The following is a 20,459-nucleotide window of genomic DNA, read 5'->3' on the forward strand; positions in this document are numbered from 1 at the left end:
ACTAAGTTAAATTTTGTGGAGGGAATGTGATGGGCAGGTTTATTTGGAGAAGTTCTTTCACGTTACCACTGGATTAGAAAGAATCCTAAAAAATGCAAGTAGTTAAAAGTTATAAAATTAGTAAGATATTCTAACTTTCACCTTGATGACTTTCTAAAGCAAATTAAAGACATGAAATCAAAATGGCATTCTATGTGAATTTGAAAGATAACTGAAAAATGATTACAGATTACTTCTGATATTTTCTTGAGTTGATTAAAATCTGTTTTCAGTGAGAACACTGGGCATGATTTAAGACTAGATTTTTTTTCTTTTGAGAGAGAGTCACACTCTGTCACCCATGCTGGAGTACAGTGGCACAATCACTGTTCACTGCAGTCTCAAACTCCTGGGCTTAAGCAATTCTCACACTTCATCCTCTTGAGTAGCTGGGACTACAGTTGTGCACCATCACATCCAGCTAATTTTTTGTATTTTTTGTACAGATGAGGTCTCGTCATGTTGCCCAGGCTGGTCTCAAACTCCTGGGCTCAAACAATACTCCTGCCTTGACCTTCTAAATAGTCGGGATTACAGGCATGACCCACTGCACTTGGCCTAAGACCAGATTTTTTGATTTTACATACCTGGTAGATCCAACTTTACGCAAGGTAATGATTTACCTCTCCCAACTGGACACTTATAGACATCTCCAGTTCTGTTTTTGGGTTGGCCAACTAAAGGAGAACCAATAAGCACCCTGAAAGTTAAATAAATCAATAAACATTTCTGAACATTGAGAAGCAGTTTATATGAGTTGCTTTATGACTAATTCTAAGATAATTGACAATAACATTCATAGACATAATCAGATAATAGGCTGTTAGCAATTTAATGTTATCTAAACTAAGCAGAGAGCCTACTTACATACTGATGTGGATTTAAAAGTATAGACATATGTATATATATGTAAACACATATATATACATATATATGTGTATATACATACACATATACACGTGTATATATGTGTGCATATATGTAGGAGAGAGATCTCAGAGATTTTGCTTTATTATTTTATGTATCATGTTATCATTTTATTTGGGTATTGAAATAATAATTATTGGCTAAGTCAGCTACTAAATTAACTTAGAAAACACACGTGGAAGTATAAGTGACTTTTCCCATGATAAATAGATAATTTTATCGAGAAGTCAGGAAATACAAACATTGGATCATCATAAGATTTACTAGTAGCATGTGCAGGTTGGTAAGCACTTAGGAAATAAGAATAGTTACGAAATCCGGGTTAAAAATCACTTACTTTCCTTTTAGACAGAATTATAAAACCATTCTAATAGAAATTAATGGAAAAAATATGTAATCACAACTAATTTTAGTTCCAGCAAGTCACTTAAGTCTCCCATGATATCTTCAGGAATAGGATGAATGAAAGTGGTTAAACAATAAGATACCTGGGTGGATCCACAGCTGCTTATTTATTGCCGGCTGAGTAGCCATGCCCAAAAACTCTGATTGCTAGCAACCACAGGACTCTAATCATGTGCTGAGATTTTGTACTTGGATTGTGTTAGATTATAACTTTATTAAATACTTTAGTGAAGATATAGAAAGTATAAAAATACTTATCAATCAGCACCACAAGGCAATAAAAATACTTAGTAAGTATATCAACATACATATTTGGAAATTCAGATGAATCTCAACTTTCTGAAATAATAAACATAAAGTTTACTTAGAACCTACGTAAATAACTCAACTGCATACTACTATTTATATCAGTGCAGGATGTAGGAGTCCTCACTTAATAGGAGTTTGTGTGAAAAAGGCATGGGGTATTTAGTTGACAGCACATAAACATGAGCAACAGCATATTTTAGTGCCAAAAATGCTAATGTGACTTTAGTCTGCATTGCTGGAAATAGATGCCCTGGTCAAGCAGTGATAGCTCCCCTGTGTTCTGTGCTGGTCAGGCCATGTCTGAAATCTCTAAATTAAGAGGGACATAGGCACAATGGAATGTATTTAGGAGACTATGACTCAGATGGTTAGGAGTCTGGTAATTTTGTCAGAAGATGCTGGGAAAGTTGGGGATGTTGGCATGGAAAAAGAATGCCTGCAGGAGAAATGGGAAGTTGCACTGAGGTACAAATGGATTAGTTATACATTTTGAAAATTTAAATATTTATAAGTCTGTCATATTGAAAAGGAATGGTATTTATTTTGTGTAAGCCCTTCAGGCATACTAGTATTAATGAAAATAAATTTTATAGCAATCATAGATACTAAGCTACTGAATAGACTCCAAAACATAGTTTTAATATAATGCCTTTGGAAAGCAATTTCTGATATGTATAAAGAATTATAAAAATGTTCAAACCCTTTAATGCATAATTTTTACTTCTGGGAATCTATCCTAAATAAAATGACCAAAAATAAAAGTGCAATGCACAAAGATAATGTCATAGTGTTATATATAGTCATGAAAGAGTAAGAGAAATATGGTAAATAAAAACTATTACAGGATCATTCTATAACATATTGTACATTTATTTACAAAGTAGTTCATAAGATTATATGGTAGGATAAAAAATTACTTATGATTGAACTCAAAGTGAAAATTTATCTAATTTGGTGAAAACCTGTGACCTAATTTAAAGTGAAAAATACCAAATTACTATGTTCATTATACTACCAATGATAATAACAGATAGGATTTATTGAATTTATACTGTGTGCTAGGCCGTGTTCTAAGTACTTCCCTTGTATTAAATAATTTATGAAATGAAACATAGCATGAACTTTGGTGCCAGCCTATATGAGTTCTAATTATGGCTTTTCCATTTGCTTAGCTATATGGTTTAGGACAAGTCAATTGTCCTGTCTGTGATTTAGTTTCTTCATCTATAAAATGGAGATAACAGAAGTATCCATTTCAGATGATCATCAAAAAATTAAATAAGTTAATGTATATAAAATGCTTACAACAGTAATTGGCTTATAGTATGTGCTATCTAATGTTAGTTCTTCTTATTGTTATCAGATACTTATTTCAGATGATTAAACAACTAACATCTACGTTAAAAGATTAATAGGGAATACATCAAGAAAATAAAAAATTATATAGATGAGGTTATGATTATTTTTTCCTAATACTTTCAAAGTTTTAAAAAATGTAATGGAATAAATTAGTTTTATAGTTAAAAACAGTTTAGAAAAAAATGAGCCTACAATTATTGAAAGTATTTAATTTAAAGCTAGTTAGAGTAATTAATGTTTATTAACAACATTTTACACGCTGGGCATTTAAGCCAGGTCCTGAGGATATAAAATGATATAAAAGTGAATAAAACACAATTTTTATTTTGCTTATTAGAGAGAGAAACACAACTATACATGTACTATTGCAATACTGAATAAGTTTGAACTTGACACAACTTCAGCAAATTCTTAAAAGTAAGAACTCCACTCCTTTGATAAACACCAAGTAAATCAGTGTAACTGCAGTAGAAGTTGAGGTCAGAGAGGTAAAAAGAATCTAGATCATGGATGTTCTCATAGTTAACTTTAAGAACTTTGGATTTATTATATGTGGAGGGAAGCTGCAAACCACTGAAGCTTTTAAACAGTGGTATAACATGATCTTTTTGATTTACAAACTTTATTTGCTTGAAGTTTCATGAGTAAATTGAAGAGGAACAAAATTAGAGTCAAAGGACAAGATATGAATTCCTAAAGTAATCCAGATGAGGATTTGAATTAAGGAAGTAGAGAGGATGGAAGGACTCACTCTATAAACGTTTAGGATATAAGCTGTCTTTGTTTAGATTTCCCCAAAAGCAGATCCAAGACAAAAACTTTGGTACAGGTAAGTTTTTTTGGAGGCAATTCCAAGTATGCAGAAGTGTGGAGATGGGGGAAAAAACGGGGAAGGAAGAAAGACCAAGAAAGGATGCACTGATAATGAGTTACTTCTATAGGCGAGTGGGCTCAGTCTTGCTGGGGAACTTCTCAGAAACCACATGGAACGTGGATGAGCATGATATGGGCATGGATGAGCCCCTAAAAGGGAATGTTACCACCTTGAAGTATTCTGAGAAGAGCACTAAATGCTGATATCTGAGGGTGAAATAACACTTAAGATTTCGAAAAACAAAGGAAGAAAACTAGGTAAGAGTGATCAGAAAGGGAGAGAGAATCAGCAAACAGTGGTGTCACAGAAACCAGAGAAGGAAGTAATATAAAGAATAGGAGGCAAGAATGAGAGCTATATGTTTGTGGCAGATTTCAAGTAACTTGGCTAAAAATGAGGGAGATGGGGCTGTGTTAATAAATGTGGACTTTTCTCTTCCACGGTAATGACAAACCATTAACGGTTTGAGGTGTGTCTAAATTTGTCATGGAGGCAAGATGCATATGGCTAAATGATGGCAAGAAAGAACCGGTAACAAGAGAAACCCTGATTTCACAGGAGCGAGAGTAGAATCTCTGAGTAGGTAGACAGGGTGGATCCAGAAGGAGAGGTTTGTCTTACAAATGAGTAAGAGTGACCATTCCTAGGCAGCACTCTGGACGTCCCAGTATTGAGTAGTTTGCAAGTGTGGCCAATGGTTTGGAATGGTGTACAGTTTTGCAACACAACTTTGACTTTTATTGTTTCACGAGGTAGAACCTGTTTTTCCACCAATTGAATCTAGGATTTGTTCTGATAAATAGAATGCAGCACAAATGATACTATGACTTCTAAGCTAGGCCTTAAAAAGGTCTTTACAGAATCCATTTTACCTATTTTTGAAATCTGAGAACATCATGATGTGAAGAAGCCCAGTGTGGCTAATGGAGGATAAGAGACCACATGGAAGAGAATAACTGGTGCTTTAGCTGACAGCATGCATTTCCAGACATGTAAGTAAAGCCAGCGCAGACACTCCAGCTCCAGTTGAGGGACCAGATGGTGAGCCCAGGCAATAGGAGAATACCCACTCAATCCACAAAATCTTGAGAAATTATAAACTATTGTTGCTTTAAGCCATTAAGTATTGGAATGATTTATTGTGCAGCAATAGTTAACTGAAACAGCAAGTGAGGATTAAATTTTGACCTAGTAGCTTCTCTCTCTCTCTTTTTCTTCTTTGGAAAATAGTAGCTGCAGTCATCTAGTGAGATTTAGGGAAGAGGTAGAGGGGTGGTGGGCTTGTGGAGAGTGATGAAGATTTAAACTGATAAGACATACATAGGGCCTGATAGGCAGCTCCTCTGGTCAAGAAGAGGTGGATTGCAGCTGGCCAGGGACGTTTTGGAAGGTGTTTTTATAGTGGATGGGAGTTAGGCCTTCAAAGTCCTTTCCAATTCTAAGATTCCATAACCTGAATGGAACAAATATAAGTCTGTAGACAAGAACTGACTCACTAGTAGGAAAATAGGTAATATCAAGTGGGGGAAAATCTAGGATAGTTGATGAAAAGTGAGTCTTGTACAGCATGCTAATAGGAGGGCTATTGTGAATTGTAAGGTGGAAGGAAAGGCAGATATGGATAGCCCAGGGAAAAGTGTGGAGACAGGAGAATGAAGATTGAAAATGGAAGATAATGGGAAAGTATGAGTGGCTAGAACTCAGCATAAAGCTTCCTTATACACAGGAACAGGGAGCTTGAGATCTGGCAAGCAGTTGGTTTTGAAGGAAAAGGTCTGGAGTTTACGTTTGATCTCTAGGGCAATGGAGGGCACTTAGAGAATGGTGGTAATTGGAAGCTGATCTGATACAGCAATCTCAGCCAAGGCCTATTGCATATTCTAAGTAAAGTCTGTGGAATGAGATCTCAGAAAGTGGTAGAAGGTAGGAGCCCTGGATTGAGACTAGGTTAGCAGATCACAGGACTGCTAATTTTCTGTATTTGCCTGGCATCCGTTTTCTATGAAAACAAACATGAAACTTTTAAAACAAGTTTGAAAGTACATGTATCTTACCGCTTTAATCCTAAGTAAGCCTCACTTTTCTCAAGCTGCATCAAAATAACAAGATCCTAGAAAAGTATCAGTATAGGGTTTACAGAATTTCAGGAATCTCCAGTATTCTCAGTTTTTTGCTCACAACACTGATCCTATTCTGACTTACAATATAACCCACCTGTTTATCAAGTTCATTATTTAATATTTTTTCTCTATTCCCCAGTAGAATATAAACTATACAATAGTAGGAATTTGTTTTTCTATTTTGTCCATGAATACATCCTTAGTGCCCCTACTAGTGCCAAGCACAAAGTAGGCATTCAATAAATATCTAATCAATTAATTAATTAACTACTGTGTCAAGTACTTAAGAAGATGAGTAAGGCAGACCTGTTAATTTACACTTATGTGACCAGCCAAGAGGTCTGGATTGTAAAATCTTTTTTTCCAGTTTAGAGGATAGAAATTCTGCTTAAGCAGAATGCTATACGTGCCTTTGAATGACACCAGGGGTATTTCTCTAGGTCAAAGAGCTAGAGAATCCTTGTTGCTAGAGGGAGAGAACTGGCTGAATGTTCCATGTCCTGACACTGTGACATACTTGCTATATCAACCCTTTGGACATTCATTCTCTGTCTCACTTTCCTGTTTAGAAAATACAGATGATAACAATGATATCTACCCAAACCCACAGGGTCAATGGGAAGACCCAGGCACATTGTTTTATAAACTATTAGTATTAGTGCAAGTTGGTTTTAACTTATTACATTTTATTTCTATTAGTTCTTACTTTTTATATGGTATTTTTGCAATGACTTGTATGCAGACTAAGAGGGTCAGAACATGTTCTGGACGTCATTACTGATTTCTGGAGAAACATTTGATAAACTCAAGGATCATTAAAGTGAGAGAAACATCTTTTCTCCGTGAATAAGGTAAAATTATGATAATATTTAGTAAGAAGAAATATTTGCTATTCACGATAATCATTCTTGTTGTTATCATTGTTGTTATAGTTATATTTATTTGAAGAGTAGCTGGTGTCTGATGTCTCTGTTTTATGTTTCTTTTCCCCCCTGTAAAATATAGCTTCCTGGAGAAGAGTGTCTCATATTTACATTATTTTATTAACATCATTTTCACCCAACTCTGCCTTGATGTCTAATACATAGATCAAGCCAAAGTCACTCTCAGAGTGCCAAGGGAACACTGCTCGCCAATTTCTTTTAAAATAAATGGAATAAGCATTTGTTCATCTTAGAGAATGAAACTTACACGGTGACCCCATCAGCCACAGTGATTTGCTCATAAAAGGTGGAGGGGTGGAAAAGAAGGGAGCCAAAGAAATGACAAGTTTGGCAAAGAGGAAATGTCAACTTTGAAAGGCATTATAAGCAATGTAAAATAAGCATATCAAAATCCATAACAGAAAATTGTGTGAACCTTTAAAATGTCTCTCCTCCCCAGGGAAGAGAGCAGGGAATTTTTTTCTTTTACAGCACAGACATTGGAAATAGGGCATCAATTACATGAGCCATTGGCACCCTAAATCTGGACTAAAGCAGGGTCTTCTAAGGAAAAGGCATGAGGTCTTTGATAATTGATAAAAATTGAGTTGAAGGTTGGCAAGGGTGGATCTTAAAAATCTGCTTTGAGATCAGACAGGCACACTGAAATCACTGAAGTCCCCAAGAAAGGTTGCTTGAAGAGCAAATTAAAAGGGTAGGCACAGCCAGGCATGGTGGCTGACACTTGTAATCTCAGCATTTTGGGAGGCTAGCGTGGGCGGATCACGAGGTTAGGAGTTCAGGACCAGCCTGACCAACAAGGTGAAACCCCATCTCTATTAAAAATACAAAAATTAGCCAGGCTTGGTGGCACACGCCTGTAATCCCAGCTACTCAGGAGTCTGAGGCAGGAGAATTGCTTGAGCTCAGAAGGCGAAGATTGCAGTGAGCCATGATCGTCCCACCGCACTCCAGCCTAGATGACAGAGCAAGACTCCGTCTCCAAAAAACTAAAAACAAAAAACGGTAGGCACACATGCTGGAAGGAATGAAGCAAAGCAGCAACAGATTCGAGTGGAAAGCCCCAAACTGACTTCTCACATTTTCCCATTCAGCTGAGACCTGGCTATGCTGATGTTTACCACTAAATCTGGAAATCTGAAAGGGTTGTGCTGTGCTGAGCATGTCTGAATTTCTTTTCCTCAAAGCGAAATTATGAAGGCAATTATGTTCTTTCTGAATTCTTCCAAACCACATTGCAATTACTTGGATGCTTCAGCTCATGCTAAACATAATGAACAATGGCTGATCTTAATCAGATGTATGATGTGTTCTGCTACTGAGAAAACCATGTGGTTTCTGAGCCAGATGTAAATTATACTTCACAGCAAACTTCTGAACAGTAAAGAGGACATAAGCCTACCTTCTCTGTTAACTTGTACTTCTTTCTAAAGAATTAAAGCTATGCCTTTCAAATACACAGACTGTACTTGTCATGGGCCAACGTGTGCTCCTGCAATAGGCATACTATAGACATGATGTAAGACAGCTCAGGATAATTTTTTTTTTAAATCTGAGATTATGAAATTCCAAAACATGAGCAGTAAACATGACTTATAAAGGTGCCTACCTTTAGAGATAATTAAATAACAAAATACATGTTCCCCAAAATATGTCAATTATTCTGTAGTGCATTTCTTGAAGTAAGTCTGCAAGCTATCTGATTTTGTAGACAATTACAGAACATCTAAACGTGTTTCTACAGTTTATTTTGCATTACCAGATCCCGGATCTCTTTAGAACAATATGCTGCTACCATGTTATCCTTAAAAGTTTGAAAATGTAAGTATTTGTAATTTGCCTACTTTTAAATTCAATTGCCCACATCTTTCGGGTTGCTCTGGTTTTTTCAGAACTTTTCCATAAAATCTTTGTAAATATTAAATATCAATGTGAGATTTAGGTTTCTGATATCATCTACATTCAAATGCTTGAAAACTCACAAACATATTAATATGTAAAATCTGGTACCTACCACAAAGAGTTTTTAACAACATTTACTTTTAAATATAGTTCTAATAAAGAAAAAGGCACCAGGCTGAGTGTAGAGATGAAATCCATTTCAGCTCAGGTCCTAAGTCTTGCATTTCCCTAGGAGAGTGACTTTTAACTTTGTTTTATGCAGCTGTTTTTTTTTAATTGACAGTAACAGGGTGTTAAGCTAGATTTAGTAGTTCAGTCAACAAGTAATCATTGAGTGCATATTGTATATAAGGCCTCATGCTAGACGTGGGGTAGTGCCCAAGATTGTAAGTGGGCTGCAAAACCAGTCCTTGCATTCTAGGCATTTCCACTACCCCATTGAATTCTCCCTCTTAGCTGCATTCCATTTTGAGATTTCCAACTACCTGGAAATTTCCAACTACAGACTCATCCACTTCCTGATAAATGGATTTCCCTATCTCTGTCAGTGACTACCCATTTCTCAATGAGCCAGTACAGAAATTTTGGAGTCTGTCTGACCTCTCCTACACCTTTATTTACCATTTCCAAACTTCCACCAAGACTTACTGATTCATGTTGATTTGTTTTGAATACACCTTTCTTTTTTCTTCCAGTTGCCCCTAAAACAGCCTGAAGACTCATCCCTTAAGCACTAGATTATAGTTCTTCATTGTCTATATATTTCCTAGTTTTCAGGCACTGCATTTTCCAATCCAATTTATATGTAACTTCTGAAATGAAGATTCATAAAATTACAATTTACAATGGCTTCTCAACGTCCTCCAAGCTCCTGTGTTTGTCTTTCAAGATCTGCCATCATCCTTTCCTCTTCTTTCATCCCAGTGTGAGAGCTGTTTACTTACCAACATGCTCACTTATTCTCATGTCTGTGCCCTTGCTCTTGTGGTTTCCCAAGCTTGGAGTGACATTTTTTCTTCTCATATTGAAAGTTAAGTCATCTTTCAAGACTTAGGTCAAGAACCAAGAGTCATATTCTGTGTAGATGACTATAAATTGAATTCCCATTGAATTTATAATCTCTTCTGCACTGGTTGTTGGCATTATTCTCTATTCCTAAGCATTTCATGTATCTCCTTGACTAGGTTAAAGCTTTTGCATTTGTTTTATATGTAAACATTTCCCATGGAATTTAGCATAATGCCAGATATGTAAAATGTATTACATAAATACTTGTTGATGACTGACTCATGCTTATGCTATGGCTAAATAAAAGAAGTCTAACCCATCAACAAACATTTTTAGAGATAATTCAGCTCCATTTCATTGGTAAACCAAGATATAAGGCATAGTCCCTGATCTCAAAAATGGTAACATCTTATTAACATTACCTTACAGATGTATGTCGAATTCTGAATGGTCTGCCTAAAGTCTAGTCCAGTGTAGATTCATTGAGACAGACCACTGGCAACATTCTTCTTGCAAGCTTACTCTTACTATCCAATCTATGCGCTCTTTTATTCCTTTCCCAATGTTAGCTGTCTTTCTTTTTCCTCATCCATACCTTAACCTTCTATCAAGACAGAATCACCTTAGGAAGGACATTCCTCATGACATCATAGCTTCATTTGGGCCTGATTTCTCAATTTTCCACTGCTTTGACTTCTGGTGCCTTGAAAGGGGGGACTGTAGAATTTAAAGGTGGAAATCTCACAATAGGATAGGCTCTTACAATGAGAAACAGACTGAAGAGATCAAATAGGGGCACTAAAGCTTCTAAAGAGGAATACAGACCCCTTTTCATTCTACTAAGGTTCCTTTATATAATTAAGGACTTCTGACATCAAACTTTTCTAAACTCAGAGAGACAGGACTGGATGAGAAAGAAAGCTTACAGGTTTTTCTCATATCAGAAATTGAAAATGAGAATTTTATAAAAATTTTAACAATATTTAACTATCCTTTAAAGGGACACTTAATTTTAAGTAGGTAGTTTAAGTCTTAAAGCTTGCTCTTCAGTATGTTACTCTTTAAAATATATATAACTGTTAGTAATTAGTGAAAATTAACTTTTATATGTGTTTATGTGAAGTTAAGCTTTCTAAGAATAACATGTACTGCATTTCTGTTTATTATAGTTTATGCACACAATCTGACCAGTTGGTCTACTCACCATTATTCTCCCAGAGGTACCTGAAATGCAGGTATAATTTCTAAAAGAATAAAGTTGGTGTCTAGAGGGAGGGCTTAACCCATTTAACCTTAAAAACTGGGTGATGGGATGGGTGGAGAGTATAGGAGGGAGGGAAAGGGAACATTAACATTTAGCATCCAGCATTCGGTTTGTCACCTGAGATATTTGTAAGGAGAATAAAAGAGTAAAGTATCTCAACAAATTCTAGTTTATAATAGCACACAATCATGTACTTAAAAAAGTGAAAATTCATTACTTTTTATAATCTTTAGGACATTATCATATTAACCAAGTCTAAAAAATAAAACGAAATGCAGAAAATCCACATTTTTATTAGTGAAATAATTATAGTGATTCATAGATCCTTGTTATTTAAGTAGATATAGATCTCTTTTTGCTTATTATTATAGCTACTAGAAAAATAGGCTTGTTTAGTTTAAGTTATTAAACTAATGTTTAACTCCTGCTCCTTTTTTTCTATAATGTTCAATTAAACAAAAATTGCATTTACTAAAAATTCTATTAAATATTAAGCAAAAAGCTCTAATATTCAGTTTATATAATTTTCAACAAGTTAAATATACTTTAAAAATCATATCTATAAGGAACTTAGCCAATATTAAAGGGTTTGAAGGTAGATGCAAGAAACCCGATAGTTCATCATAAACATTAGCCCAAACTCAGTAGGTCAGGAAAGGCGCAAATCATGGAAGTGATATTAACACTTTCAAAGCACCATCTCATTTTTGCCTCCGAATCCTTCCTAATGAATTTCAGACAGGTGCATTTAAGCTACTCTGAAACGAGAACAATTAAAGAATTCTCACCAAAAGAACGTAATTATGAAACAATAGCTTTTTGGATACAGACCTTCCTTGAGGTTAACCCAGGCATCAACAGAAATCACTAATGGTTTCCTCTAACATTGCCAAGGAATGTTTCTTTTTTTACTTTAAGTTAGTTTCCATTGCCAGATGACTGGACTGCACTTTCTACCATAAATAATTCATTCTGTTAAAGTTTCATTCATAAAACAAACTGTAGTCAAATAATATTTCCCATTACCTTGTAAAATAAGTAAATAACAACAACAAAACCCACTGGCTTACCATTTTCCTTCTTCATTTTCATACTGTTGAACAGTATATCCAAACATGTCTTCCACTGGGCCGCTGAAAGTCATTGAATTTTTCACATCAACATTGAAGGATACACAGAAGCCTAGAAAAACTTTAGGAGAAAAACGAAATCCAGTTACATAAGGTTAACTAAGATTCCATCATGTTTTGAATTATAGAAGGCATTTTTAAGGTTACCATCAAAAGCTGTGTTCCTATTTAAAAAAAAAAACAAGAACAAAAAACAATAAAGCTCAAAGTTTGAAAACCCAAGGAAGGTCTCCATTCTTATCTGTATTACTAACTGTAAATCAACATAATAACTTTAAAGAACACAAATATTGGCCGGGCTTGGTGGCTCAAGCCTGTAATCCCAGCACTTTGGGAAGCAGAGGCGGGTGGATCACGAGGTCAAGAGATGGAGACCATCCTGGTCAAAATGCTAAAACCCCGTCTCTACTGAAGATACAAAAAATTAGCTGGGCATGGTAGCGCGTGCCTGTAATCCCAGCTACTCGGGAGGCTGAGGCAGGAGAATTGCCTGAACTCAGGAGGCGGAGGTTGCGGTGAGCCGAGATCGCGCCATTGCACTCCAGCCTGGGTAACAAGAGCGAAACTCCGTCTCAAAAAAAAAAAAAAAAGAAGTTTGAAAGGAAAAGGCAAGCTGGTGGTCTCCACCCAGAGACGTCTTCCTATGCAGGCCTGAGATTTGCTCTGTTTCCCTTCCTTAATCAAATTTTGGATGGAAACTTATACTAATTCTCTGAAGCCTCCTTATAATTTTGGTGTTGATAAACTCATGGCTTTTTATCCAGACTAACTCACATGATATATTTAAAGGGTTTACCCAATGCCTGGCACATACTACATATTTGATGAGGGCTGATTCTTTTTAATTTTCTCATAGTACAGGTAGTGGAAACTCTTAGGAAATGAGACTGTCTCCTAAAGAAGTTCTGGAATCACCGCCTCAAATTGGATGGTGCCAAATTCCTGCTTTGGTACTGGTTTTTAAAGTATATTTGTGAAGTTCCAAAATATTCTTCTCCTAGATGTAACTAAGAATTCTTTCCAGGGGGCTAGACACGGTGGCTCATGCCAGTAATCCCAGCACTTTGAGAGGTGGGTGGATCACCCAGGATCAGGAGTTTGAGACTAGCCTGGCCAACACGATGAAACCCCATCTCTAATAAAAATACAAAAATTAACCAGGTGTGGTGGCGGGCACCTGTAGTCCCAGCTACTCGGGAGGCTGAGGCAGGAGCATCGCTTGAACCTGGGAGGTAGAAGTTGCAGTGAGCCAAAATCGTGCCACTGCACTCCAGCCTGGGCGACAGAAAAAGACTGTCTCAAAAATTACTCTAATATTTGAACCCTTGCTCACTATGAACTTTTTCTATATATACTTTAAATATATACTCTCATATACATGAGAATAGCTTGAAGCTGGGAGACAGAGGTTGCAGTGAACAGAGATTGCATCACTGCACTCCAGCCTGGGCAAGACTCTGCCTTAAAAAAGAAAAAAAAAAGTCAAGTATTAGTGTGTCTAAACACATCTAAACACAGAAAAGGTACACTCAAGCTATTGTATTATAATCTTATGACACCACCATTGTGTATGCAGTTTGCCATTAGCCGGAACGTTGTTATGCGGTGCATGACTGTATTTAGTTTAAAGAGTAAGCAGCATTTAAAAGTCTTCAAATGTATGAAAGACTATTATGCAGAAGATGTTAACCAGCTGTTCTCTATCACCCTTGAAGAATGAACAGGAAATGTATATAAAAGGACTTGTGTAATTCATCCATTCTTTTTCTGCTTCCTTCATGCCAGCTAGACAAATCTCTTCATGATCTTGCAACCATATTCGTCCCAACCTGTGTCTTAATACTTGCAGATACCCTCCCAAATCCTAGGTACACATTTTCTTTTCACTGCCAAATCTCATCTCTTTCTCCCCTTAAAAATCTTAGTTGAAAATTTATATCTCCATAAAATCTTCCTTAACTAAGATGAAATAGTTGCCAGTTCATCTTTAACTATAGCTGGTATACCTCTTCCTTCAATGTGTTATCTGTCAGTCTGCAAATATGTTATTGCCCATCTGTGTACAAGAAGTTGTGCTAGATTTTGATAAAGGATTAAAAAAGGTTAGTAAGAGAATTATGGCTTTTAGGAATTTTTCAATCTGGGTGGAAAAAATATCACACAGATAACAATATTGTATTTAATAATTATCTCCATGAGAGATTTCTTAAAAAATAAGAAAGGAGGTTTTAGAAGTTTAAAGATTACTTCTAGGTGGGGGAGGTCAAGAAAGACTTTACAAATAGACATACAGATGTATCCTTTTTTGTTTCTCTGATAAATTTATTCTTCAAGGAAAAAGCAGTTACTATTGTTGCCAAAACTTAGAGATTATAAATTAGAGAAGTGTGGATTTAAAGTATATTTATGAAAAAATTCATAGTGAGCAAGGGTTAAAACATTAGAGTAATTTAATCCACTCACAGTTCATAAGACTAGGAAAGAGAATTTTTCAGGATCTCTGTGGCTATATGGTGGTTTTAACAAAGGAAACTGAATTTAGCCATCTCTGAATATACCTTCTCATGCCTCAGCTTCACAAGTAGTTGGCATTATAGGTGCCTGCCACCACACCTGGCTAATTTTTTGTATTTTTAGTAGAGACAGAGTTTTGCCATGTTGGCCAGGCTGGACTCAAACTCCTGGCCTACCAAGTGATCTACCTGCCTTGGCCTCCCAAAGTGCTGAGATTACAGGTGTGAGCCACTGCACCTAGCTGCCATTGTGTTTCAGTGGCCTACAGTATATAGTATAGTAACATTCTGTAGAGGTCTGTAGCCTAGAAGCCATAGGTGATATCATATAGCCTAGATGTGTACTCAGCTCTACCATCTAGATTTGTGTAAATACACTCTATGATGTTTGCACAATGATGAAATTACCTAAGGACACAGTTCCCAGGACATATCCCTATTGCTAATAGAAGCATGACTGTAGTACATGCTCCTATTCTTTGCTCATAGATTTTGTGTATTTATTTTTTGAAAAATTTCAACAAAGTATTTTTGATATAAGAAATGTATAAAATAATACCTCTGCAGCGGAGTTTCTCAACTTTGGTACTATTCACATTTGAGTCAGAAAATTCTTTGTGATGAGGCGCTATCCTGTATACTGTAGGGTGTTTAGCAGCATCCTTGGCCCCTACCCACATGAAGCCAATAGCACTTCATGAATTGTCACAATCAATCAGAAATCTCCAGACACAGCCAAATTCCCATGAGTCCAAAACTGTCCCCAGTTGAAAACCACTCTTCCACAGATAAAGACCAGAACACCACCACCAATTATTTTGTTGAACAAGGTGACTGAAAACCAGCCATGGCTCAGAAACCAGCAGCATCTGTGTTGCCTGGGAGCTTGTGAATAATGCAGAACCTCTGGTCCTATCCAGATTCCCTGAATCAGTACCTACACTTCCACAAGATCCCCAGGGCAGCCATTCTTACTAAGGTTTGAGAATCGCAGCTCTGTTACGTGGTACTTCTTTTTCATGATGTCAATACAGGTGGTGGAAGTTATCTAAATTAAAAATACTATGCTGTAGAGAAATGGGGAAAGGGATACTCTTTAATCAGGGTCAATTTTACACCCTTTGAAGGATTTTTTTTAGCATGTCATCATCTTTAGTACATTTTCAACAAAAGCCATTTGTGGTTCCCTCTTCTCAACATAAGACCAGGCAGTTTTGGTTTCCTTTTGGGGCCTGCTTATTTATTCTACATGTCGTGTGGAATGTCCGGGGGTGTGTACTTCTTTTTTCATTTCCTGTCCTTGGAATTCTACAGGCAATTTGCCCAAAGTGATTGTAATTCAGGCTCTTTTATGTTTTCTGAGGCATCAAAGAGCCTGAAGAACAGGAGATGACATAAAAAAATAGATTACATCTAGTTCTTTTGATTTAAAGGAGTGAGTAAACAATATAAGCAGCTTTTCATAACTTTTAGTTCAATGTGCATTTTGTTATACCTAAGTCGTTTCAGAACAGTATGTACCAGAAGTAAGTAAAATTGTACTTATTCACAACCAAGCCTCCCCCTCCACACCCTCAAAAAAAGCAAAACACTGAGGTGGCTACAGAGACGATATAGAAAATAATACTAAAAACAATGGGAAATAAACATAGTCAGAAGTCAAAAGTAAATTCGGATTTCACATGTACCAGCAATTGAAAACCAGTCATTTTTCCCCTTAGAAATAATAACAACTATACTGTGTACTGACCATGTGTTACTCTCATTTAATTTGCCAGCAACTCCATAATTAAACACCATTTATCATCGTCATTCTGAAAATGAGGAGAAGAAAGTTCTGGAAGGCAGAGAAACGTGCCCACATTTCCACGGATTCTAAGTCCAAAGAAGTGACCACTATTCATATTAATTCGATTTTTACATCCTAGGCCCAAAACTAGAAAGGGCTAGTAAAAAGTGATATGAGGATGAGCTTAGAGGACAGCCACATCTTAGTCCGCATAACTACATCTCGTGAGAGGTAAATCTGGGAAGGAGACTTTTCTACACTAGCAATGGGCTGGAGAGGATTCGGGGAACGAGTGGAAAGCCTGGGTAAAGAGAGAAGTCCTGGCCACAGGGCTCCAGATCTAGCTTCTTGAAGGACTTCAGCTAGAACTTATAGGTTTAGGTAGAGCAAAATGAAGACTTGCTCCCATTCATATATGTAAGGGTTAAAAGCAAAATAGAAAGATGAAATTGCTGGTGTTGAAGGGTATCTCTTATAAAAAGAAATTTTGAGTAATTTCTTTACCCCAGGATGGAATTTGATATGTCGGAAAACTAAATGAGAGAGAGGGAGAAGAAACCTACAGTTCTGCAGTGCTTTCTGCTTACAAACATTTTAAACTATAATATTAATAACAGTAATGATAGTCAGCTATTCAATAATCTGTAGAGGTTAGGCAGAACAGCAGACATTCCCCTCTTTTTGTATATTAGGAAACTGAAGCCCAGAGAGGTTGAGTGATTTGCCAAAAGCCAGCCTGCGTTAATGACAGAAGCAAGATTTCAACATTGATCTTATGAGGCCAAATCATAGGATTTCTGTAACTAGGGTGCTATTGAGTTAGTCTGATTAATAAAAATAAAAATAACAACCCAGCTCACAACCATCCTCAAATGGCCAGGATAGCTCTCAATCGTATTATAGCTCTGGAGGATTTGAGAAAAGAACTTGGCAGAAAAAGGATAAATGGAGGTGACAGAGGCTGTTGACAGACTGAAGGAAGCCACCCTCCTATGCACATCCCTGAGTTCCAAGAAGTGTTACTGTAGCCTGTTTAGTTGCTTGCTTCTTAATAAAGAAAGTCGGTCTTTGGACCTAGGCAGCCCAGAAATCCCAATCTAGGAATATCCAGATGGGAATATTTGACAACTAATGCAATTCTGAATATTACAAATTCCAAGCCAAGGCAAGAGGGTATCAAATGGCAAAAAGAGAGATGTATTAAAATGCTATTGCTTTATTTCATTAACTTCTTACATACGTTTATCCAATTTATATTTGACGTAAAAATAATATATCCAACTCAGTGTCTCCTTCAAACAATTGGAACTTCCCAATTCAATTAATGTAAGAAGAAACAGGAGAAATCATACAAGTAGTATTATTTTTATTATTTTCAATATAAAGAATGAAATAATGACATAAGATTAAGATAAAACATAGTAATTATGTTTTTACAGTGAATTAATGGTTTTTAGGGCAAATTTCTTGGTGGTATAGAAAGATAGTGATCCCTAGAGATATGTGAACTAATCCTTTCATCTATATTATTTATTTATTCATTCATATATTCCACTACTCCACAAATATAACCCAGTCTTTACTCTGGGTTGAATATATGGTTGGCCGTGGAAATGCAGTCATAGAAAGATGATGCTAGGCCAGGCAAGGGGGCTCATGCCTGTAACTCCAGCACTTTGGGAGGCCAAAGCGGGCAGATCACCTGAGGTCAGGAGTTCGAGACCAGCCTGGTCAACATGGTGAAACCCCATTTCTACTAAAAATACAAAAAAATTAGCTGGGCACAGTGGTGCACACCTGTAGTCCCAGCTACTCAGGAGGCTGAGGCAGGAGAATCTGGGAGGCAGAAGTTGCAGTGAGCTGAGATCATGCCACTATACTCCAGCCTGGGCAACAGAGTCAGACTCCATCTGAAAAAAAAAAGGAAGGAAGGAAAAAAGGAAGGAAGGAAGGGAGGGTGGGAAAAAATTATGCTCCTGAAAAAAAAAAGGCAAGTGATTTTACCTCTATGAACCTCAGTTTATCATATTTAAAATGAGCTTACAAATAACTTTCAGGTATTAATTGCTGTGAGAAATACAGATTATGCATTTAGCAAAAGAGAATGATCAAGAAATGAGCTAACTGATTTCACAGGTAAAATCCAAAGAGTTGATTTTTCTTTCAAAAGAGAACTTTTTCCTCATTTTGATGACTCTATCTTGAAACACGATGCAGATGTTGCATCAGTGGGGATGAGACAGCAGATTCATTGACTCATTTTTATAGAAAATTTCCTGGTTCTAAACTTGGCTGCAATGACACACATAAAGAAAATCTAAGATGAGGGTGTCAGGCCTTCCGAGTGGAAGAGCTAGCCAGGGAGGAGGAGTGCAGATGACACCAGTTCACTCAGTTAGAGCCCTTGGATTCTCATCTGAGTTCCTCAAAACGAGGGCATACCTGAAATACCACTTACGATCTGAGCCAATAACAAGTTGGGCCTCCTTTCACTCTAGTGAAAATTTACTCCCCTCTAACCTTCTTTAATTGTTGCAAGTCTATTACAAGGACATGGTGGCCCAGCAGTGACTCTTTCTAGTGTGTTAATGTCCTACTAATGAATTCACAAACCTGAACCACCTGAGAATCAGAAAGCATATCTAGACAGTGCGAGCTGTATACTGAAGAGCTAAAGAGGCCTCTCCATTTCCCAAGCCTGAGCCCTGGTACATTCTTGGTAGCTCTTACCTCTTGTGCCAAAGCTTCCTGGTGGGAAGAGTTAATTCGCCCTTGTTCATATGGAATAAACTCCTAAAGTCATAAATTCTCACTATAACTAAAAGGTGACATATTAAGTATTTTCTATAATTCCAAATTTACTTTTATCTCCTTAAATTCAGATGAAATATGTTCCACTTTGAGGCAATACAGAGGGTTGGAAGGAAAGCATTTTAATAATAAGAGTTTGTGAAAGTTGGGACCCCATTTTCCTTAATGTATAACAACATTATAATATTCATCTTATGGGTCAGAAATTTTAATCAGTTTTATTACTCTTAATAGGCTAAGTGAGTTTGATCTCAGTTTTGATGTATATGGTTGCTGTAAAAGATAAAATTTGACTTGAAGTATAATCGAATCCAAAAACTCTATCCAAAAACTCTATAGTACTACATCATTCCAGTTGGTTTGAAATTTGAAATTAGCATCTTTATAGCATTATAATCTTGAGAGGAAGGAGCCAAAAACCTCTAGTGGCAAAGATATGGGAAACAAAGAGAATTAAAATATGGCAAACAACTATAGGGCCTTGACCAATGAGTACAGAATCAACACAAGCATTTGGAAATGACATCATAATTGCTAATACAGAAAATGCAAAAAAATAATATATGCAACTCAGTGTCTCCTTCAAACAATTGCAACTTCCCAAGCCAATTAATGTAAGAAGAAAATCTGGCTCAATGAATCTCACCAGCGTTCTTTCATCAGAAATGACGTAATATGTCAGCAAGATAGCTACCTCCATCAACAAGTTTAGAAAAGCCAATTCAAATAAACACCTCAGTATTCAAGCATTTTCCAAGTTTCATCCTGGGAAGCTGCTTTTTAACTTCAGCTTGCCATAGTGAGTGAATTGTTTTGACTTTTAGTGCTAAAGTCCTGTGGCCTTCCAGTTATTACAAATGGTATTTGAACTTCAAAGTGAGTGTGCATATATGTGTGTATCTGTGTCTGTCTGGTGGAAAGGAGGCAAGGAAGTATGGTTCTTGGCACAAAGTAGCTGTTTAATACAAGTTTGTTAAATGGGATGGAATGGAATAAATAGAAAAAAAAATACTTTTAGTATAAAGGTCATTCTGGCTGTAAGAATGTGTCCCATTTTATAAGTGC

The 20,459-nt window shown here is 36.5% G+C and overlaps 1 protein-coding gene across 3 annotated transcripts in view; it reads right to left on the minus strand.

The window, feature by feature from the left end:
* The window catches only part of ITGA1 (integrin subunit alpha 1), a 168,095-nt gene that overhangs the window by 95,564 nt on the left and 52,072 nt on the right, over positions 1-20,459 (minus strand). For all 3 annotated transcript variants that reach the window (XR_004739932.3, XR_013532315.1, XM_035291595.3), the window contains exons 2-3: positions 12,222-12,342; positions 627-739 (exon numbers count right to left, since the gene is read on the minus strand). Coding sequence is in view for 1 of the 3 variants with exons in the window: in XM_035291595.3 (XP_035147486.2) it covers positions 627-739; positions 12,222-12,342 (234 nt within the window). In the remaining 2 variants the exon portion in view is untranslated. The remainder of the gene's footprint in view (positions 1-626; positions 740-12,221; positions 12,343-20,459) is intronic.

Source organism: Callithrix jacchus, chromosome 2 (assembly GCF_049354715.1).
Source record: "Callithrix jacchus isolate 240 chromosome 2, calJac240_pri, whole genome shotgun sequence".
Taxonomy (NCBI): Eukaryota; Metazoa; Chordata; class Mammalia; order Primates; family Cebidae; genus Callithrix; species Callithrix jacchus.